The 24,263-nt window shown below is 36.5% G+C and overlaps 1 protein-coding gene across 5 annotated transcripts; it reads right to left on the bottom strand.

Annotated features, from left to right (window-relative positions):
• Nucleotides 1–3,034: 3,034 nt before the first annotated feature.
• Alh (coiled coil domain containing protein Alhambra) lies at nt 3,035–21,492 on the bottom strand. Of its 5 annotated transcripts, none has more exons than XM_018522882.1 (14): nt 20,803–21,492; nt 20,516–20,595; nt 20,062–20,226; nt 19,512–19,709; nt 18,555–19,238; nt 16,941–17,269; nt 13,743–14,192; nt 13,484–13,667; nt 13,145–13,346; nt 12,730–12,882; nt 12,383–12,644; nt 12,188–12,316; nt 11,860–12,012; nt 3,035–3,082 (listed from the first exon to the last, which is right to left on the bottom strand). In XM_018522882.1, the coding sequence occupies exons 1-13, from the start codon at nt 20,909–20,911 to the stop codon at nt 11,862–11,864; spliced, it is 3,096 nt and encodes a 1,031-aa protein (XP_018378384.1). In that variant the 5' UTR covers nt 20,912–21,492; the 3' UTR covers nt 3,035–3,082; nt 11,860–11,861. The 5 variants fall into 5 exon arrangements, with proteins under 5 accessions (XP_018378384.1, XP_018378382.1, XP_018378383.1 ...); XM_018522880.1 differs by lacking the exon at nt 3,035–3,082 and adding an exon at nt 10,065–11,084; XM_018522881.1 differs by lacking the exon at nt 3,035–3,082 and adding an exon at nt 11,295–11,772.
• Between the last annotated feature and the right edge of the window lie 2,771 nt (nt 21,493–24,263).

The following is a 24,263-nucleotide window of genomic DNA, read 5'->3' on the forward strand; positions in this document are numbered from 1 at the left end:
GTGTAAATTAATTTCTATAATAATGTGTTCATTAATTTCAATACACACGTTCATCACATTTAAGACTACTGTAATTTAGTTTTTATTTACATCTTTCATTACATTTAATTTCGTGCATAACCACATGCTTCCTTTACATGTTAATTAAAATTCATTGAGAAATTTCTAACAGTGTAGACATTTTTGTGTGCATTATGTTTTTTTTAACTAGGAACAAACAAAATACATTTGTTTAACATTTTAAACAATTGTTAAGCAATTTTGTTTAATATTTCACATCCTATTGATTGACATATTGTTATTTTCTGTAAAGTGCATAGTTTCTTTCTTTCTCGTTTTCTGAAAATTATAAATTTTGGACAAAACGCATTTTGAAAGTCTGCTCCTCAAACAAAGTATAGTGCGTTCGCTGCGCTCGCAATATGCCCGGAGTACACGATCCGCAGAGCGCGATGGGCCACTATCAGCTGTGAAAACAGCGTTGTTTATAGACACCGCAGTACAATGAGGTGTAATTGAATCCATATTCTACCGGGGGTGTGTGCCCGGTGAACCCGAACCCTCTCGACGTCTCGAGGGGGGCTAGCGGAACGGTAGCCCCTAGGCCCTCGGGTGGTTGTACTTAACGATTCGGGAAATCGAGGGTGGCCGTCGATTTGTGGACAATTAGGGACGATTTCGTATACTGGGCGAAGGGGAGGAGGCGAGTCGCGTATAACCCCGATCGATTCCAAATTTCCATCGTCTGATAAGATGCGTCTCGTGCCATTCGATAAAGCGTCCGATAAGCGCTTGATGCTTTTTGATTTGATTCCTCGATTTTAAAGAGATTTCAAGAGAAATAAAATTTTGAATTGCTCACGAGATCCTTCTTGGGCGCTTGTGGAGAATCCGAAGAAATCCTCGGGTGACTTTCAGATGAACATCCCTTCTCGTCACACTCAGATTGCATAATTTTAGTACATTCATTTTATATTTTTATCTTTATTATAAGAGAATTCAAATTAAATTCTTATTAAAAATATGAAATATTTAAAAAAATAGATACAAAAGTAAATAATAGATTCCTTTAAAAAGAAAGCTGACACGATTTATCGTAGAATCTGCTTATAAAATCTAAAACAAAATTATTTCCAGTAATTATAATGGGATGTTGTTTTAAGGAAACTCTAGTTCGAAGATAATATGTTCGTAAATAGTGATAAGAAACATTAATATTAAAGAAGAACAATATAACTTGTATCAAAGCACTCTTCTTATCACAATGTGTATATATTCTCGAAAGAGAATATGAATCGGTTTATGCAACGTTCGAGTGACCGAGAGCTTATCTAGGTTGACGCAGGTGTGTCGATACACCTGCCCTTATCGCTCACACGCTCGATCAGGGTGAACGATTTTTTAACCTTAAGCTGATATGCGCGAGCTAAGTAATACCTGAATAATAAAACATGTGAGTTCGTAATTTAAAGAAAGAGATCACATATTAATTTAAATGACACAATGTTCAATTCTTTAAAAATCTGTATAGATAAAGAAGATATAATAATATTTCATGTTTCTAACTAATTATATATTTTATATCTGAAACTAGACGTTTTATTTAAATTTATTTTATTTTTATTTGATCGTTGACTCTTACTTTGCCCTTTATTATTGTTAATTTATTTTTACAAGAAGAGTCCTTCTATCTATCAAATAATAATATTTCTTATCAGAAGTAAAATTTAGAATCTCATTTCATGTGTGTGTATCACGAACGTTGCAAGATATAGTACCTCGCGATGATTTTTCCGTCGTCTTTTAAAATTCCTTCCTATTCACTGCAACTATCTTGGATTGTAATATCACAAGCGAGAAAAATATATAAAGAAAATTCTTGCAAACTATATTATAAAATATAATATTTTTTAATAAAACAACTTTCGTAATATTTAATAAAATAACAATCGATAGAATTTAAAATATATACCGACAACTCTCTTTGTGTTCCAGCAATAAATAACTATATATTTGTAATTAAGTTATGCCTAATCATAAAATGAAACAAGATATTACACGACAGCTGTAGAATTGAAATAAATATGATTTTATTCTATATCGAAATAAAAGAAGAGTTTTCAAATGATATAAAAATGCAGCCAAATGTAAGCCAAACACAAAGTCTTCATGTGATTAGATTCAATTTATTCAAACTCAATTTACAGACGTTTCGATCCCAAGAATTGGATCCTCTTCAGTGTGTACGATAAATGTAGTTATAAAAATTAAGAATTAAATCCAGAACATCGTTAATCTATATCGCTCGGTATAAATTCCTAAGAAAACATCGTCTGTGGTATCTCGTTGAATATTCAAATTATTATGTCTACGTTTATATTGAACTACAGTGAACGATGCACTATCATACAATCTTGAAATACAGATAAGTTATTATAAGATGTGAACCAGTGAGAGAGTGACTAGCAACTGAGAGTTTTCAATACATTTTACAAGAGTTTACTCTATCAAATGCAAATATTGTTTTATCGAAAAATATTTCTATTTTAATGTATATTTTGCAAAAATTTTTATTAAGATCTTTCTCGCTTCCGACCTCATTAATCTGAAGATCTGTGGTGAGTAGTCAGGAATCTCTTAACAATCATTATTCGTTAGAAGACCAAGCGTCTGTAAAGGGTTACGATGAACTGGCAGTTTATTCGTGGCATCCGAAATATTGGTCTCAACCGTCCGGAAAGAAGCGGTCATTGAGAGGCGCGAAAGTTCAGTACTCTGCATTGAGCTTAATCCGCTATAACGTCATGGTACGATGATCCCGTGGAAATTAGCAAACCATAGAATCCGGGCCCCCTCTCCTCTCTCCCTTCAGCGGAGCCGCGCATTAAGGGTATCCCTCTTGTCGCAAGGGGCACTTGTGTTGATCCTCGCAGCTGGAGTGACACACAAATAAAGTATTAATTCTCGATTCTCCTGTCGCAATAATGGTACCCGACGTCCGCGCGTTACAACGTAACATGGAGATGTAATAGCGCTCGAATGGAGATATAACACTTCGCCCCTTTTCCTGTCATATCCTTCTCTGAAACAATTTTTAAAGCGTATAATTTTCACTTACTGTTGTTTGAGATAATTTCGCTTTTTTTCTTATATTATAAATAATTTCCAAATTATTTTTTAAATGATTTTTAGAAAAAATAATTCATGCATTATACGCTAAAAATAATTTTGTGTTCAACATAAATTTCTTTTTACGAGAAATTAAATATGTTGTCAAAAGTTTTTAAAATTGTGATACGTTTTTTTTCTTTTCTTTCTCCTTAATCTTAATAAGAACAGATAGAATTAAAAAAATGCGCTTTTGCGATAAATGACAGAAAAGTTATTTGCATATATTGCAATAAATAATAATCTGGTAATAAATTATTGTAAAGTAATTCGCGTTATTAAAAAACAGTGTACTAAATTTAAAAATATAAAAATATGATAAAAAAAATCAACAGAAAAACATGAGCTTTAACAGAGCTAAAAAGCATTGAATAATTTAAATATTAAATGCAAGTTCGAAAAAAACTTAATTTGCATTATTTGCGAATATTCATACCTTCTTTCGCATTTACATTTAAAATTTATACAAAGTACAGAACTAGTAAAGTAAACGCACCCTTTTCCCTGTCGCTCGAGAGAAAGAGAGAGAGAGAGAGAGAAGCGAGAAGAAAAGACTCAAGTGATGCAGAATTGAATCAAAGAGAGCATCTATCCACCCTGCGGCTCGTCTCCACCTCTTCTCCGCGGGGATAAAACTGGAACACGCAAATACCTAGGCAGCTGCACCCTCCGAGTGGTTGTCCGTTACCCCCCGAAGTCTCGCTAGCATTTTTGGTCTGCCTTCCTCTACGAGCTTTATTATATTCCAATTATCTCTCTTCGGAGATTTAAGTCCAATCATAAATATAATCCTCGTGCGGTGCCACGATCGACGAGTGACACGTTTTCGAAGGGAGAGAGAAGCGGTAAGAGATGTTAAAAAAATAGAATATGGACGAATGCTCTCCAGGGGAGAAGATCAGGTTTGAAAAATTTCTATAGAATATATAAAAAAACGAAGGAGCGAAGATACGGAACAATATAAATATCACTTGTTAAAATAGCATAGAATTACGACGCGTTAAAAAATATTTGCAAAATTATAAAGTGAATTTGTATTATAATTATAAACGTTCACAGTATGTTTCTCGTAGCCTTTGGCGAAAGCCATCTATTGATATAAAATAATTTCTAAAATTTCTAGAGTAAGTCTCACTCTAAAAAGTGACATCTCGTTCTCCAAAATTGAAAATTAAGCCACTCTTTTTCAAGACTGGCTCAATTTTCATTCTTTAGAATGAGATTCCAGTTGAAAAAATTAGAGAGTAAGTTGAAGCTGATGTAAAATTTTAAAATAAATTAAATAGAAAGTACGAAGTTTATTATGTCCACTGCATTCACGTTCTTCGTTAATTCATTTATCATAAAAAAAATGTGATAACCAATTCAGTAAATACAATAATCAATTCGGTAAAAAGTTTTATTTAAATTTCTATTTAAAGATTTTAGAATTTTATTTAAAGAGAACATCTTCAATAAAAAATTTTGTAATTATTTAATAATAATTAGAGGAGGTTGACTTAATATATAAAATAATCTCTTATTTTCAATATTCAGGATGAGAGGACAAAAAATTTATGATTCCCCTCTCGCGATTGATAACATCGCACCGGGTGCAAATTCGGCTACGATAAGAATCTAAAATCTGCAGTTAAATCCGGCGTGAAAATTCGTAGTGTATAACCTTCTCAATGAAATCCTATTCGCATTTTACACTGGACAGTGCCACGTCTAATGCCATAACAAAGGACCCTCTACTGATCCAGGGGGAGAACGTGCGTGCGGATATAAACGTAATACAAATTGTTAAAATTTATCATTGTGAAAACTTCACAAAATGCAAATAAATTTATCGACAAATTCCGTTTCTGTTAAAAAAAAATCTGAATTTATTCAAATCTTAAATTTTTTAAAAATAATTCAATGTTAAAAAAGGATTAACGATCCGCTAATTAATTAATTATATTAAGTATAATGTAATAAAGATAAAATTATATTTCAAATAAAATCTAAGCTTGTTATTGCTTGTACTTTCTCTCCTCAAGAAATACAGTCAGTAAAAAATCAAAATGAGTCTATTTTGATTTTTAATATCAATAAACGATCAAATTTTGTAACCAAAAATCATCATTTTATGACGTCAAAATGAAATCATTTTGACTTTCTCTTGACTTGGCGTGTTCTTATATTTGGGTCAGATATTTCCAACTGAATTAAAAAAATATCGTCTATTTTCAATTATTTCATGAATGAACGTATAAAGAAGAAAGAAAGAATAACAAGATCCTATTTGGCTCCATGAAAATAAATGTGCAATCGAATCTTCCCTTGATAAGAGATTGATATAAATTCTCGATATAACGTATAATTTTGCTCGCAATCGGGAAAGGCAGCGAACGATTGCGGCTTCCTCTCTTTGCTTCACCAAGAGACTTGTCTTCGGCGTTATCTACGGTATACTGCTCGCATGCTTTCGTATAATATTGATTCGCCGGAGACGAGGTCGCAGGTGAGACTTCCCACGATCGTTGGCCGTGTAGAGAGAAAGGGAGAAAGACAGAGACAGAGAGAAGGATAAAGAGAGATAGACCGCTGCGGAATTGTCCGCGCGGTCTTCGGATTGTCGTGTTTGCGCGCACGAGAAAGTCCAGGAAGCTTCTTGCTTCCCTCAGCGCAAAAATAATATCCCGAAGTCGCCTTACGTGATGAAACGGACGACCTCACGGTATATCTTTTTGTCGATCGTCCATTTGAATCGATCGCATATTTTTATTCCGAGATTATGGCTCGACGAATAATCTGTATACTAAAAAGATACTGAATTACAAAGTTTGCAATTGATGAAAGAAAGCGAGACGCGACAATTACGTTTGCTCGATAAATTTTTTGTTATATTCACATTTTTTCCCAATAGAAAGTAATTACATAATCAATTATAAAAACAAGAGTTACGAGTCAAAAATAAATTTGTTTGTTAAATGTATTGTTTTTGGCTCGTAGCTACTGTTTTTATAATAGATGAAAGAAAGCGAGATGCGACAATTACGTTTGCTCGATAAATTTTTTGTTATATTCACATTTTTTTCCGATAGAAAGTAATTACATAATCAATTATAAAAACAAGAGTTATGAGTCAAAAATAAATTTGTTTGTTAAATGTATTGTTTTTGGCTCGTAGCTACTGTTTTTATAATTGATTTTTAATCACTTGAGGCATTTCCTTATATTGTTAAATATATAACGTTTAACAAAGCGTCCGAATTTTTTGTTCAATATAAATTTGGTTGCAAGTAGCTTATGTGTCGTTCTATATTTTTTACATAAAAACAATAATCGTAACTGTTGATAAAATATATGTAAGAATTTTAATTTTCCCGAAAATTTTACAAAATTCTCTAACTTTCTCCTTTGATTTGCCTTACTTCCCTATTTCCAATTTTGTAGCAACTCTGAAGAAAAGATAAGAAATCCTTATAAATATAATCTACTTTATGGAGAATTAAGCGAGAAGTAAAACGCAAAGTTATGAAAAATCGCGCGAAGAGACGATCTCGGAGACGCTTTTTCCTGAATCTCGGGAACACGATCGGAAACACGGTGAAAGTATACTCGTACTCGGAAAGTGACAATTTATTTGGTAAAAGTGTCCATTACATAAGATTTAACGCATCGCTCTTAGATAAGATCTTATCTACGAAAGTAAAATCTACGCGCACAATCGCTACGTCGATGTGATCGTCAATGATGAATTTCTTCATCCTCTCCGCGCCGTCGGAGAAGGCTTTGGATACGCGAAAACAGGAAATTACCTAATTAATACGCTCGCAGACGCAAGAGCCCGATTCTCGGATGATTAGGAACACAATTGTTTTGCTTTGTCTTTCTGGCAGTTGGAGATTGAACACAGAAGCGCAGAAACACCCTCTTTTCTCTTCTTCTTTGCACCTGGCAGAAATGACACGATGGCAGAAGCGATACGATGGATAATTCAACATGGTAATATTTAAAAAAAAAAAAGAAAGAAATAAGTAATCGACGCTCGCAGTCTCGAAGGGAAAGAAAAGCCTCACCGACTCACATATACACACACGCATGCACACACACGATGCGATGACGATCGACTCCTATCCGTGTCAATGACTAAATAGATGTGCAAATAATTTCTTTTTCTTTCTTTCGTCTCGCGATATCGCCGGTTTCTTTCCTACGTTCTACACGTACGTTTCGCGAAAGCCGCCTAAGGAATCGAGAAGTTTCAATGATTCGATTGAAAAAATTTGGCACTGATCAGCTGTGAAAAAATATCATCGTACTGCTCTGTGACTTCGACTTTTTTTTCCCTCCTCCTCTTTCTCGTTTTTTTTTTCATTCCTTTCTCTGCTAGGATATCATACAACTGTTTTATTCCTCGCCGTTTTATTTTCTGTAATTGCCTCACGCGTACCATATATAATATATCCTCTAACAATACAGTCGACTATATTGATAATGCATAAAATACTCTTCAATACAAACGCGATGTCACGTCGCAAGATCACGCATTTTTTCTCTATTTTTTTTTGTCGTTTTCTTCCTCTTTCTTTTTAGAAATCCTAGCGAACTTTCGACAAGGTCGTCAATCATGAAACTCACCAAATCAGTACGAGCAATACGCATTGGAGTTCGATACCTCTCGTCGTACATTCTTGAGAGGCTGTGAATCGAATGTTTGTTAAGAATAGTCTGGATTGTCGTGCGAAATACAAATTTGCCAAGACTTACCTGAGATATTTGTCAACTAAAAATATCAAATTCATGTAGAGATGAAAATCTACAGCACAGACTTTTAGGACCGCCAACAGACGTCCTAGAAACATCCAGAAGACATTCTATATCTTAAAAACGTTTATAGAATATCCCTTGGAAGTATATTTTGTGAGAAGGTATTTCATAATAAAAAAAGAAGTGAACTTTTATGTTGAATATACGTGACTATTTTTCGCGCAATCGTATCTTATTAAACACAAAAACGAAATGACAAAATAATAAATGCGACTCTCAAGAATGCACGATAATTCGACTGTTGTTACGTACTCGCGTGCATAATCGACGCCCACAAGGAAAACTCGGCAGAATTTTGCGTAAAACTGATTCTCCCTGAGTGGTGATAAGCTATTCTGTAGGTTTGGTGTTTTCATGTCTACTACTCCCGCACCTCGCTCTCTGTTGAATATACAATATTACTTTTATCGTACAATTTATAAACCTAGATTCCTAATTAATTTTCTCTTTCGCTTAAAAATCCCGCTTCTAATCGCTAATCGGACTTACAAATTTAGTCGACAATACAATCGATTCCCTTACTTTATCCTATTATCCCTCAACCACCTCTAACATGTTCCAGTCGATGCGAACTAATACTTTTACGTAAAACGCATTATATCTAGTTATCTCGTAAATAAAAATGCGGTGGAGAAAATTGATATACAGATTTAGAGAACACATCGTCGGATTACGACAAAGAACACAATGCGGTAAAATATAATCAGTCGATCCCTATAGCTCTTCATAAAACCTCTCGAACTCTTCTATGCCGCTCGACAAACATAGTAATCGCTGGAAGGTGGTTTTGGGAAAATTTTAGTTTTGTACGACAAATTCGAACATACGTACGTATATCATATTTATATAATTCATTCGTTTAATTAGTTTTTGCGAGGCTGAGAAATCTCATATTATGCTCGTAACCATGGTGCAAAAATAAAGCGACAGCATGGGACGTGTATCATCCTGCGAGTGTGCCCCCTTCATTTTCTTTTCGACGTCTACGAATACTACATGTATGACATTCTCCGTTTTTTTTCCCGCAATTTCAACGACACGACGAAACCTTATCCGTGAATTATGCATTCGGGCCGATCGCAGCGGACACTTGTCGATCCTCTTTTCTTCCCCCTCCATTTCCAACTGTCGTTTTACATTGCATGTCATTCTGTGATTTGTTTGCAGTATCACATGCAAATTTCTTCGCCAACTTATAAACGAGCTACATTTTATTACATATACCGTAGCCTTTGAGCGGAATACCTTACGTTTCCTTACCAAGTTTTATTTCCTAAAAATGTTCTACCGTATCGTCTAGCACTTTTGATTTTGCGATTTGCACACGGCGTCGCACGCTCTCGGAAATCATAGACAATGATGGTGCGAATAGAAAATCGAAGGCTATCTTCACGGAAACGAAGTGAAATGAATTAACTTCAATTCCGACATATACGCATATTACATCTTTAAGCAATGTAGCTTCAACTTCAAACGATCGTGCGTCCCATATCTTACACGATTATTCGCGCATATCGCGATCTCAATACATACACATATACATATATAATATGTATCGCACAAGTATTCACAAGTTTTTAAATATTTGCATCAAGATCTGTGCCGTCGTTCGGTCTTGTTTGTAATTTTTCATTATCATCCTCGAATAATATCACAATCACAATTTCGTTGAAATTATTATAATCCACTCGTTGAAATTATTATAATCACAATGTGACAATTGTTCTCGTGATTAATCTTGTTCCATCTATAAATTGATCAACAAAATTAATTCATTATTTATTTATTTAATTAAATTGGTTAAATAATTTAATACAATAAATAAATTGAATTAAATAGTTAATGGAGAATAGACTTAATTCATTCATAATTAACAAATAAATATAATTCTCATTTATAATTTAATTTAGTACATTAATTTTTTATTGATATCTTAAACTCCGATGTACAAATTATATTATAATGTAATTATATGAATTTATTTTAAATAATAAATAAGTACTGAAATACAAATATCGACCAGTCATATTGACATTTAATCAAGTAATTTATATAATTATTAATACATTAGGTAACCCTCTAATGATATGGTGGATTTTCAGAACGTATCCAGGAAAGTTGGAGTCCGCTCGACCCCTGTTGTTTATTTTTTATTGAATCAATGTAAAAAATGGGTAAAAAGTAAATAATAACATTCTAAAACTTCGTCCTATGTTTATTTGTAGATGGAAAAAATACAATAAAATTTAATGATTTTAAATAATTGTAGCAAAATAAAAAAATGCTTTGACTGATGAAGCCGTAGAACTATATCTGATCTCGACCCTGTTATTAGAGGGTTAATATGATAGTCGGAATATTATGTCTTCAATTTTACAACAGATCAAACGATGGCACAATATCTCGTTCTATTTGCATTCCTCGAGAATTTATGCATAATGACGACCAAATATCGATGAAATCTATAGGCTCCAAAAGGGAAGTTGAATGGAGAGGGATAATGAGACGAAAGGACGGCAGATGAAGTTAAACGAAACGATCATGCGTTCTCTAGAAAATGTCGAATTGCGATCAACCTACTTCACAGCTCTTGTTGGCGAAAGGCAGTGCTCGTCTTGTACATATTTAGGTATTTCACCCTTTTTTTTTTATACGTGTGTGTATAAGATTAGAATATACATTAAATTAGCTTTGAAATAGGTTGCACTCGATATTATCATTGTCATATAGTACACACGCTGCGGTACATCTCAACGGTGGTACGCTAAAGAAATAGGAAAGCTGCATAAGCACATCGGTTTTAAAATTGTGATTCTTATAGAACGTTTGTGTATAACAGGAATAGTTGGTATGCACGATTAACTTATCGAAATCAATGTAACCGGTGGTTCAGTTTTCTCTCCTTTCGATTTTCGGTTACGTGTTCTTCGTTAACTCTTTTTCTCTTTTCTTTAATTTCTTATAAAATTTCGCGTATCCTTTTGTCGCACCACCAGAAATACGCGCAGTTACCGTCGTTAGAATGTACACCTACTGTATTATTGCTATTTAACGCGATAGATTAACTTACAGTCTAATATTTGTACATCTGTGGATTTGCTGTTCAATGATGATCCCTACAAAGAGAGATAAAGAGTATGTCTCAAATATACCTAATTTTTTCTTTAATTAAAGAAAAAAATTACTATTTTTTAATTTATAATAATGTTCCAGCAATATTTTCATTTAACATTTTAATAAATTTAAAAAATTTTATAATTATTTCATGATAAAATATCATGATATAATATGTTAGAGAAATTTACGAGACAAATCTTCCTAACTGCTTCTTCGTCTTGAATTAAATTTTTTTACATTACACACCCTATTGAGCCTCTAATATATTGTTACAGTTGCAATGTACATATAACTCGTACGTATAAAAATCTAACAAGTTAAAAATAGAAAGATCGTAAAAAAAATTGTAGTGAATACTTGATTTGATGCACACATGAACACAGCGTTTTCAATGAGATCCATGACAAAATCGCTATCAAATAGGTGTAAAATACTTAGATTTGTAGTGTATATATGATTGATATATACATGTAACTGCTTTAAGATACTTTGTGAAGAGATATAAAGATATAAATCTCGAGATATATGTCTGTACATTGTAAACTGTAATCGACATCATTAAAGTAATTTATATCTTATAAAAAAAACGATTGTGCCGATAAACCTGGCGGAGAAAAATGTATCGATTAATATCTTGCGAAGAAGCACAGTTAGGTCTCTCTTGCGGTGAGATTGGGTCCTTTGATGCTGGATAACATATATATATATATATATGTGTCAACGAATCTCATTTTAATAATTAAGACCCGCAGCTACCACGTCAAGTGAATCTACCTTCAGCTGGGCTTGCCTGGTGGCCCGTGGCTAGTCGGAGAGGGTCCATGCGAGTGAAGATTATGAACTCCGCCTACTTGATTGCTGGCGAGACTGGACATGGTGGGCTGATACATCGACGGCATGTAACTGCTCGACGATTGTGACGCCGACCTGGCAAATTAATAAAAATTGTATTCGTAATAAGTAGTGACGCGTAGCTCTGTACAAGAGCTGTTGACTTGAGTGATGGCCCGTGGCTAGTCGGCAGATTCTAAATTCAATCCGACATAAATATATAAAAATAATATATATATAACAGAACAAAATGAAGATACTATTTACTGACCTTGGTACACCACGCAGCGGATCTGGCGTGACAGATGAATTTCGTACCACGCCGGAAGTGTTCGCTGGTGCTGGCGATACTATGTTGCTTGGTTGACCTTGAAGATATCCCGCTCCAGCCGGACTGTGCCTACATTGTGAAGAACAAATTTGAATAGATTACATTAACAAGATATTCTATAAACAAATACGTTACCTCATTGATGGACTTGGTTGAGGTGCAACCAGTGATCCTCGGTGATACTGAGCAAGAGAAGCAGCTGCAGGCGGGGAAGGATCCGGTGGCAAACCGTTCTCCAATGTCGTTGGATGACTACTGGAACTAGAATGAGGCATGTACGCGTTATTTACTCGCTGTTCACGGCTCACTCTAGGTACTGGTGCAGGAGCGCCAGGTGGCACTTCCGAGTGCGAGACAGTAGGATGAGACGGATTCACAGTTGGATGTATATTATTCACTGAAAATAATAAAAAGATACATTATGCACGTTGCCTCTTTATGAACGATACAAAATATATCATGAAATGGCTGATCTAACTAACCTGGATGTGAACTAGGTTGAGTTGTCAACGGAATAGCAAGTCTAGCATTCACAGCCAATAAATGGTCTCTCCTTTGCAGGAGATTATTTACATGTTCCTCTAGCCTAAGGTTCTCAGCTCTCAATTGATGTAGGCAGGAAAGCAGGGATGCAACTGCAACAGATTTTGATAACGTTGCTGGTTTATAATTTATCTAAGTGGAGAACGCTTTCTATTAAAAGGCTAAAGCAATATCATCAGAAATAAGAATTTCAAATAATACGAGTTTTACGACAAAAGTTTAATGTAAAGCGTGACATGCAGTTTTTTTAATCAGTCAATGAATGTTATCGCGAAAAACGAAAAAAAGCATAGCCTTTCCTTTTTATCAAACCCATGCAGTTTTAAGCGCATTTTTCTCTTGCCATATACTCACTATCGAAGTGTTGGGCTTGTTCCATTAAGAATTGACTTCCTTGTTCCCACTGTCTCTCCAAGAGCTGATCCAGCGTCTGTGGAATCGCTCCGCTACCCAAAGTTCCACTGGTAGTGGCTGTATTAAGACCCCCAGTGTTGCTCGAGGAGAAAACTGTAGAGAACGAAGTGGAAGGTGCGCTCGTCTGGCCAGATCGTATCTGCTTAAAATATAAAATATTTTTAACAATTCGTCTTAAACGATACAATTTATAAGACTTAATTTACTTTGTACCATATTATCAACAAGATTTGTTGCTTCGAATTCAATATGATGTCAAATTGACGTGTTTTTACGTACAGATGCTATTACTCGACTGTGCAGCTGCGGTCCAATCAAGTTTGTATTGGAGTTACTCGCCTCTGTAAAAATGGAATGAGCCTCAAGCTCCTGCGAAAGTGTGTCCGACATCTTTTGTGCCATCGTCGAAGTAGGATTCAACTGATTCCCTAGCATATGTGGTGCACTAACTCCATTTTGAAATCTGAGAAAAGAGAAAGATAAGTTCACATTATCCTCTAATTGACAATTTTCTCTTTAATCTTTTAGCAAATCTTACAGTTTCACGTTATTCTCCTCCTTTATCGATATATTAGCAAGAGCGGTTGGTGTACTCGATGCAGACGGAATGGGAGTGGATGCGGCAGTTTTCCTCTTCCGTTTGCTCGTGGTACTACTCATGCTTTCTGACCCTGGACTACTAGGAGGCGATTCCTTGACAGTGGGCCCCATAATGTTCACAGAACCTGGGCCACTGATGCTACTGAAGTGTCCGACAGTAGCCAATGCAGGGCCCTGAATAATTGACGGCACTGGGGCCACCGTGGCGGCGGGCGGAGGGGTCTGATGATTGTTCCTCGCGCCTCTCTTGGTCGTTGTCACAACGGCGGTGCTGGAGACGGAGGTTACGATTGATGAGACTGACGTTTGGGACTGCGGCAGTGATAATTGGTTGTTGGAGCCGCGCTTTGGCTTGCGAGGCTTCTCTTGCTTGTCCGATGACTGGGAACTGAAAGTTAACAAATGTATCGAAACTATTAGCATAGTGGCTCACATCAAATTCAAAATTCTTCTATCAAAATACAAAAACATTTATTATTTTACGTAACAACTAGACAACAAGTAACAGCGTGACCAAAAAAAAAAAACCGTTATTACTTTAACACACGGTCAGAAATTATCCCAAAATGGGAAACACAATTTTTAAACATTATCGAACCATTTAACAAAACGAAGAGGAGGAACGAGATCGATGCACACAGAGGCGAATCGTCACGACGGAATGCCATTTACGATGTCACGTTACACCCTTTCGTCGCTCGTTGCCCGTGAGGCGCCTCGCCGAGGAAAAAACAAACATAACCTCAATGCCTCCTGTTCGCCACAATCCGCGCGTCGAGTACGCGAGTGGAGTCACGGGGGCCGCTCGACACCGGCGACGTTTTTTCTCTCGTTCTCTCCTTTTTTTCCTTCCACTCCCGTCTTATCGAGATTACGTTACAATACGACAATATCGCACACAAACACGTCACAATATCGCAACAATTCCGCGATGCAATTACATATTATGCAGCGCGCGCGCGCGAGTTCGCTCGCCGAATGACCCCGAGTGAACCGCCGTGCTCAATACATAGACACAACATTGATGTAAACACACTCCATCTTTCGTCGCAGTTGCGACTCGTCCAGCCTCGCCTCCACTTGCGATACGAACGCGCGGCACACAGCCGTGTTTTGATGATCGTCCTTCACTCGACAGGACTATTCGAGTATTCAGTCGGGTAAACATTCCGTAGGCGAATTCTGTCCGATTCTAACGTAAGAAGAGGTTAGAACTTTGGCCACCTTGTTTACTAATCACCCGCCATTTTGAACACACGCGGCGCGTAACACAACTCCTGAGACTCCAGGGAGCCGCATGTGCTTTTCCTTTCTGACTTCTGAACTGGATTCACTTGAAAACTTGGAAGTACCTCGCGCACAGTCACTGCACAAATTCTCACTAAATAAATTCAATGTTCATAATTTCGATTGCAACAATAACGACAGAAAAAGATACACATTTGTTTGACTTTTCTTATTCACATTGTAACTTAACTAAACTTTAATTAAATATAATATTTTCTCCGTTGTGGCAAAATTCTTCCCCTGTGGCAAAATTTCACACAGTAAAAATATGCGTTGTTGATACAATTGTGAGAGAGTTATAATTACAACAAATCGTTGGTTTAATCTACTTTTTCTAATCAGTTCTTACGAACTTTTGTCTGAGCTGCATTTGGAAATACACACCAAATGCCTCCAAGTATCATTCCATCCTTGTTAAAGATAACAACGTAACATGTTAAATTGATACCTGAAGCAACTCTGTGTGTATTCCCAAATGCAGCACTGCATTCTTTTGATCTTTTCTTTTCTACTAAACTTCTTGCATTTTTTAAACTTCTTGCAAGACTTTCTAAAGTCTTTGAAGTGAAATCTCACTCTAAAGAATAAAAATTGAAAAAGAGTGACTCAATTTTCAATTTTTAAGAGTAAGATTGCACTCTTTAGAATAAGATTCACTCTATCAATGTTTAATTTTAATCTCTGTTCAAACTAACTCTTCTCTAGTTCTAAAAATTAGAAAAAGATAAAGAATAAGTTAAACTGAGATTGAAGTTAATCTACATTAATAGATTAATTATAAAAAACGGGCGAGTATTAGAAAGTATCTTTCTTCTTTTTCTCTCCATGTTAGGCTATGTTCCCACTTGACTGCCACTCAAGTATCATTTCATCTTTATTGTTTACCGAATATTAAAAGATAACATGATATCTGAAAAACATTTGGATAAGAACTTGAATGCGTCTCTGGGGGGAGGGGGATTCAAAGACACTACATGAATGCCTCTTAGGCCCAGTTTCACAACTGACGATTAACTCTTAACCGTGGTTCAACTTATTCATTATCTCTTTTCAATTCCAGAATTGGAAAAAGATAAATAAGTTGAACCTCGGTTAAGAGTTAACCATGAGTTGTGAAACTGGGCCTTAGTCATTTTATTCTTGATAAACAAGGATAAAATATTCGAAGGCACTCAGGTAGTGTCTCTAAACGCAACCTTGGGCACTAATCATATAACTTTTTCTCTAGAGTAAAAATGTAAAAGGTGAGAATTTTTATGTATGTACATATACACACAAACAAAAAATTTTCACTTTTTGGCTGTGTTCCAAAATTGACTGCCAGTACTGAAAATCTATAATGTACGTAACGTAAACTGTAGCATTTTCTGTGCTGGCAATAAATTTGACCCATGTTTCCACTCTAGAGAAAAAAGTTATATGATCTCCTAGAGACAAAGCCTATTACATTTGTAGTACGACAAATTTTTCAAGTATGTGAATTGGCTGCAGGATAGAAAAGTTCTCGGATCTCTCTATTCTACGGCCAAGCAACAAGCTTGAAAAATTTGTCGTATTCTTTAAATTCTTTGGAAAGTAAACGGGACAATAAATACAACTGAAAAGAACAGACCACATGTTGTGTTTTTTCAAAAGAATCTCCAATGGCGAGTGAAAACTTTCTCATTAAATCTTAATTTCGTAACTACTATTCCATTTTCTGTTTCTGCACTAGACTGCACTGGAACTTTCTAGATCTTGATAAATATGAAGCATGTACCTTCCTCATTTTAAGTTCCAAAAATGTATACACTAGTTCAACCACAAAAAACAGTTCTATAATAAGGATTTACCGATTATGAAGACTTACCGAGCTCGTTTTATTGGTATATTCTCTGTGAATCTCTCGGTGCTCGGCATCGTACTTGATCGCGGTTCGATGTTGGCGGCTGTGGTTATTATACTCTGCTGCACCTGTTGGTACATCGTTGGCGCGCTCGTTACCACGCTTTGAACCGCACTGGCGAGCGAAGTGGCAATCAACGGCACGGACACGACGATGCTGTTAGATGTAGTCGTCGGCGACTGGGTGACGATCGAGGACTGGGATTGCGTTACCGCCATTATCACAGGCATGGTGGTTGCCTCCGTGGCTACCGGCGTGCTCGATGACGATTGAATCGGACTCTCGACTTTCATCTGCAATCGAAGACAGAATGGCATGACACCGGAGAGCACTGGAGTGGGAATTCAAACACGGCCCTTTGGACATAACAATGGCTAGTTCATTGTGTCCAAAGAAATATAGAGATAAAATAAACAGTACGAGAAACAATAGATCTATTCTTTTTAGCTTAACTTCTTGTACGGTTCATCTCCTGCTGTTTTTCTTTTCAGCTCGAGACAAAGAAAGAGAAAACGCACTGAGAAGTTTAGTTAAGAAAAAAAAAAAATTTTTTTTGCACTGTTTATTTTAAATAAAAATATGCCATTCAATTAAGAAGAAGTCTGTTTTTATTCCTACACTGCACTAGAACTTTTTTTCTTCGTGCTGTGCAAATATCAAATATATTTCTCTTACAAAGTTTCAAAAATATACACATACTAGTTCAGTCATAGAAAACTTATAATTGTAAGCGTACAATTCTAGCACTACCTTATGAAAACTCCAGTTTTCTTAATATTTTATCTACATTACCTTTGACAATCAGTTTTGATAATTGAAGCAGCTTTACTAAAATTACTTTTGTCCGAATTATAGATTTCTAAAGAGAATTTTTTTAACAAGGTTTGCTCATTATGCTTATCAAACTTTGTTAATTCGTGAATATAATTGATACAATTTGTTCAGAGATATAGTTTCTTCCTAAGCAGCAAGGCCAACTGCTTGTGATTACATAAAAAAGTTCCCATTTATTACATTACAAAGTAAAATGTAATTTTGACCTGAATTGAATAAATAATTAGGTTAAGTGTTCATTTATACTCATGTATGTAAAGTGATTCTATAGATGAATGTTTTAAATGTTTCATTTTTCACGATGTTTGCTTTCAGTCTTCATAATTTTTCACAATGCTTGAAATTTCATTAAATAAATAAATATAGAAGTAAATGTTTTTCTAATTTATAAAAAATTGTTAAATCAAAAGATCTTGCAGTAATATGAGCGAATATCACGAATATTTCAAATTATTATTAGTCATTATATAATATTTATAAAAGTTACAATTAATGTGTCTATAGAAAATAAAAAGTTCACGGTATAAATACGTATTATATTCGCACTTTTTTTACATATTCTAAATAATTAGTTCAATATCTAATTGATTATTTGTATCAGTTTATTACGAATTATAACAAAATTCCTTGAATTTGAAATATCGTGAGACTAATAAAGAATCCTTTCCAAGTTCAATTAAAGTTTTCACATTCAAGAATGGATGCTAAATTAGTTTAATACAATGATGTACGAAAGACCTTTACCTTTTTCGATTTTTCTGGTTCTGTCGTTATGCTTAAGCTAGTGGCTTCAGTGATTGTTGGCTGCACGTTGTTACTCGGAATGGTCTGTTGCACTACGGAGCTGACCGCCATCACCACCGATCCGCTGGCTTCAGAACTGGCTGATTGATTCGAATTGTCGTTTCCTACAGTCGGTGTACGTGCCCCGGTCTTTCTCTTCTTGGTGGTGTGACTCGACGCTTTATTGGAGGTTGACGAGTTGGATTTCCCCTGGCCCCCAACAGTCTTGTGCGCCGCGTTAGAATTACCAGTGTTTGTCTTTATCGCGGAAGTGGTCGCTGTCGTGGTAACGGTGGTGATCGTGCCGCTATTGCCATCGTGTCCGAACACGCTCTCCGACTGTGTAACCACGGTCTCGACAAAATTGGAGGTCGTGAATTTGCTGGAACTTGTGCTGGAATTATCTTTGGGCGTATTACGACCGCTACTACCGCTCTTGTCGTCCGCGATTCCGTTTATCTCTAAACTGGGACTAGCATTGGATTTACTTTTAGAATTCGCGCTAGACTTGGAACTCGAGCTTTTCCGCTTGCCGCTCGACTTTATTGGCGTCTCCGCCTCCTTTTCCGGCGATGAGTCCGACGAACCGTTGTCAGCGGATATCGGCTTGTACGGCGGTATCGTCTTCACATTACCACCCTTTTTCTGTAAATTGATCACATTAGCTAGGAAGCTTTTATACTCAGGGCGGTATTCATAGTCTGTTCTTATTTCAAGACTGTCTTAAGTAATAATGTCTTAAGACAATGGATGTCTAATATGGTTCTCTCCAATTGGTTCGTAACACCTCAAGACAGAACTTAAGACGGTCTTGAATATAAGAACTGAGTATGAATACTGGCCTCAGTGTTAATTAATATCTAAGTAATACCTACTAATTAACATTCGTTAATTAATATTTAATACTGAATTATTCACCAATTTCGAATAGTGATGCTGGCAGTAGCCACAATATTTGACATTGTCAAGATAATTGCCAGCTTCCTCGCAGAGCAAGCCCAGAGCCTGTGCACAAGTGACATGAAATTGCTGCCTGCAGCCTGTCTTATTACACTGCATGCAAGCTCCCACGTTTGCTCTGCTACCTTTGCCTTGTTCCTCACAGATGTAACATGTCTAAAATCATTCAATTTTTATGTTACAAGACACAAAATAAAACGTATACGTAACGTTATTAAACATAGGGTACTTTCCATTTGATGACACAAATCGACACAAGCATCGTTCTATCCTTGTTGACATTCAGAGAGTGACAAAGAATGACATTCGTGTCGACTTGTGTCATCAAATGGAAAGCACTCATAGTTATCAATTTGTTTCATTGCCATATCTGTAATATATCAGACTAAAGATTGAATTTGAAATCCAAACAAATTTCACTAAACTCGATATTGGTTTTCAGCTTCAGATTGGTTAAATTCCAATTTCACTCATCTAGTCTGATACGCGTTTAAGTCATGAGGTTTACCTTGCTAAATCTTTCTGAAGGAATGAGCTCCAATATAATTGGTTCCATCGTAGTCACGTTACCGAATCGGACTTCAGGAATATAGAGAGCACACACGACATGTGCCCATCCTGCTTGATTTGTCCTCTTAAGAGCTCCATCCCGACTCGGACATAACTCACAGCGCTATTGGAATAACGATATACATCGATAAAAACATTACTATCTTATCATAGTAAATAAAGTACAGATATCAAATATTTATGCCCGTTTCTATCAATTTAATTTAATTTTAATCTTGTTTAACTAACTCTTCATTTTTTCTAGTTTCAAGAACTCTCTAGAAAAAGATAAAAAATAAGTTAAAAAGTGAGATTAAAGTTAATTTACATCGATAAAAACGTGCATTAATCTGTTACAAAGCTATAAATATTAAGATAAGGATTCTCAAGTGCAAAGAAACAATTCTCCGTACCACTCGAGCACTGCGTTCTTGTGACTCGCATTTCCTGCAATACCATGGTCCAATTGGTACAGTAACGATGCCATAGCATGCTGCAAAACAATAATGTTTATTATTCTTCAATTGACAGAGGAAAGTCAAATTATTTTGGATACATTCCACTTGACGCTCACAACGCTTATAGGAACATTTCGTCCTCGTTGTTTATTGAATGTTAAACAAAAACAAGTAATGCTCGCAAGCTTCGCAAAGGTCAAGTGAAACAGGTATCCTTTGTGACATATTTAATAGACAAATACCTTGATGCACAGCAACAGTGCAGCCCTGTCCATCGCAATATACCAGTGGATTCTCTGTCCAACCCCTCTCGTCAGAACACACACAGCACCCTCCGAGCATCTCCTTCATGCTGTGCCCCAAGCAATTCGGAAGACGAGACTAGCATGAGGAGCTAGGCGACGGACCGCGGGCATCGGCTACGTGGTGCGAAGAGGTTCGTGTCGCGCGTGTCGCACGATCGCATTCTGGTGACGACGCGGCGTCCTCCGCGACGACCAAGAGGCTCTCGTCAGCGGCCTCTCCTCTCTCGACTCTCGCTCTCTCGGTGGGGTCCCGCCACCGCCGCGTGTCCTCGGCAGCACCCCCGGCACGACTCCGCGGGCTACACGCGGAGCAGCACGCGCGTCGTGTTAACGAGAGCGAGAAGAGCGGAGTAAGGAGCTTTACTCCACGCGGGCGCGAGGATAAACGGAGCAAAACGGAGCACGCTGGACGCGAGCGGATGAAGCGTGCGTGCGTGCGTGCACACACGCGCGCGCGCGCGCGCGTTTTTCGCACACAAGAGGCACGCGGGAAACGGCGCGCCGTCGGCCGAGCAAACGTCGCGGATGATCTACACGCCGACCGGGTCGCGCGAACACACGTGCGGATGTAGGCGGTCCCACGCTCGGAACGTGCTCGGACGGCTCGTGTTATTTACGACGGCGCTCTATTTGTTTCCTTGGTCGGCCATCTTATTTTTGCTCGTCGCGCGCGAGCCGCGCATGCGCACGTCCGGCCGCGACTGCAAGGCGCGTTCGTATTTTTGCGATTGAATGTCTATTTCTATCAACGTTGATTAGCCGTAATCTCGATTTATCTCGGTTCTATTATCTTTTCTTAGTTTTGAGTATTGGAATAAGATAAAGCGTAAGTTAAACCGAGTTAAAGTTCATTTACATTAGTAGAAATGGATATTTAAACAAATCTCGCGTTCTTTCCGGAGCGTTTGATTGGCCACAAAACGAATCCCACGTGCCTGTGAAATGCCGCCAAATACAATGCGTAGTTAAATCTCAGACGATCTGTAATTTGTCAGATTTCAAAATTTTCTCAAGTTTAATTAGAATTTTATCATGTAGTTGGATATATTGTGATGTGATTGCCTTTTAGTCGTGTTCGGTTAATATAACCAAAAATATTTTTACTTTTCTAAATATTTAGTAGATAAGTATTATCAAATATATTAATAGATTTGTTCGCATTGCTTGCACTTTTTGCATTTAGAATCTTCGATTTCTTTCTCAACCATTTAGTAACAATTATTAAATATTTAGAAAAGAGTAGGTACGATTATTTTTTGTTATAATTTACTTTTCTAAATATTTAGTAAGTATTATCAAATATATTAATAGATCTATTCGTATTGCTTTGCACTTTGTGTATTTAGAATCTTCGATTTCTTTCTCGACCATTTAGTAATAATTATTAAATATTTAGAAAAATAGGTACAATTATTTTTTGTTATATTAATCAAACATTTAGGGACCTATTTTGTAACTCTTAATGACTGTATCATTGTACTCTCAGAATTGAAAAACAATAATAGAATTTTTATTCATTCTTAACAATATAATGACTGATATGTGGAAATATAACTATAAATAAGCGAAATGATTTTATGATTTGAGGGCGCGTTTATTTCTTGACGGAAAAGCAGAAAGCGGAAAAGCAGCAGTCGCAATCAAAGCTTGCGCTAGTAGTCGACAATGGGTGCTTTCTGTGCTTTCCAATTGCAATATCCCTAGACACTTTCGTGTACACGGCGACACAAGTTGTGTTTCGTTATCATCAATTATCCGTTATCATCGATACAATACTACACATCTGGGGATCGATTCTGTATCTTGAAACGAGGTGAAAATTACAAAAGTGAGCGAATTTACTAGAATACTGATAATTTCATTGGTCAACACCTAGTAGATTTGCTCACTTTTGTAATTTTCATCTTGTTTGAAGATACAGAATCGACCCCCTGTACTCAGCCGAGGGCTGTGTGAGCTTGGGGTCGATTTTGTATCTTCAAACAAGATGAAAATTACAAAAGTGAGCAAATTTACTAGGCGTTGACCAATGAAATTATCAGTATTCTAGTAAATTCGCTCACTTTTATAATTTTCACCTCGTTTCAAGATACAGAATCCATTCTACATAAGACGCAGAACACGAGTTACAGGTCGCAAAACTAGAAACTAACCTATCGTATTTTAATTATGATTCGATTGTAGGACGCAGAACGCAGGACGCAGAAAGTTGGGTCAACTTCAACTTTCGCGTCCTGCGTCTTGCGACCTACGTATTGCGGTCTGCAACCTATTACAATCTGAAATATGTTTCACTTGCGACCTGCGTTCTGCGTCCTACAATCGAATCATAATTAAAATACGTTAGGTTAGTTTCTAGTTTTGCGATTGCGACTCGTGTTCTGCGTCTAAAGCCGGTTCTACGTTAGTTGCAAGCTGATCGCAAGTTTGTTGCGACAGCCAATATGAAGCATTGATTTCAAAATGCAAGATTGGCTGTCGCAACAAACTTGCGATCAGCTTGCAACTATAGAATCGACTTTATATAGAGAATGGGCTTTACAATCTGAAATATGTTTCACTTGCGACCTGCGTTCTGCGTCTTATGTAGAATGGGCTTTATGCTATGCTTAAGTCATTTTGTGTGTGATAAGGCCGCAGCAGACTTTTGCATAACGCATAGTGCATGAGCGAATCAACTAATCAGAATCTTTCCTTTCCTCCCATTCCATGGAAAAGAAGAATTTCAATTGGTTGATTCCTTTATGCACTATGCATTATGCGTTATGCAAGAGCATAACGTGCTGCGGCCTATAAAGATTGGTATTGATAAAATTATGTCAATACAGCTATATGTAATTGATTATTATAACGTTTCCAAGATGTCATAAACTAATCATAGAGCTGTATTAGCATCTTAAAATATTTATACTTAAAATGGTCTTAAAGTAAGGAATGCGAATGCGGTGCGGCCGAACAGATAAAAATTGATTAGAAATTATATAAAAACGATACAGAAATATAAAAATCTATCAAATATTTCAGATAAGTAATCTGAAATTTACGAACCAAAAACACGATAAATTCATAGTTAGACCTTGTACTTAAGGCTTCCGTAAATTTATCTTTAGATGCTCAGCAGCCAATGAAATAATTCGTAGAGTATCTAAAGATAAATTTAAAGAAGTCTTAAATAGGTCTGTTCGCGTTGCTCGCACTTTTTGCACTCGGCATCTTCGCTTTTCTCTCTTTTCAAAGTAAAATATATATCTATCTCATTTTAGGTGTAAAAATATTTAGAGATTTCATGCAACGCAAACAGACCTAATATAAGACCTGAGGCTGATGTCACATTGAGCGGTTTATGCGGCAGCGGAACAAAATTCAACCAATCGTAAAGTACCAGGGTTGGGTAGTGC

This window comes from Trachymyrmex cornetzi, unplaced genomic scaffold, assembly GCF_001594075.2.
Source record: "Trachymyrmex cornetzi isolate Tcor2-1 unplaced genomic scaffold, Tcor1.1 scaffold138, whole genome shotgun sequence".
In the NCBI taxonomy this organism is placed as follows: domain Eukaryota; kingdom Metazoa; phylum Arthropoda; class Insecta; order Hymenoptera; family Formicidae; genus Trachymyrmex; species Trachymyrmex cornetzi.

Coding starts and splice junctions, on each gene's coding strand:
- Alh (XM_018522882.1), bottom strand. CDS start 20,911: ATGAAGGAGATGCTCGGAGGGTGCTGTGTGTGTTCTGACGAGAGGGGT. Junction 17,270..18,554: donor AACCAGAAAAATCGAAAAAG/GTAAAGGTCTTT, acceptor CTTCGATTGCAG/ATGAAAGTCGAGAGTCCGAT. Junction 13,668..13,742: donor GAGGAGAATAACGTGAAACT/GTAAGATTTGCT, acceptor CTCTTTTCTCAG/ATTTCAAAATGGAGTTAGTG.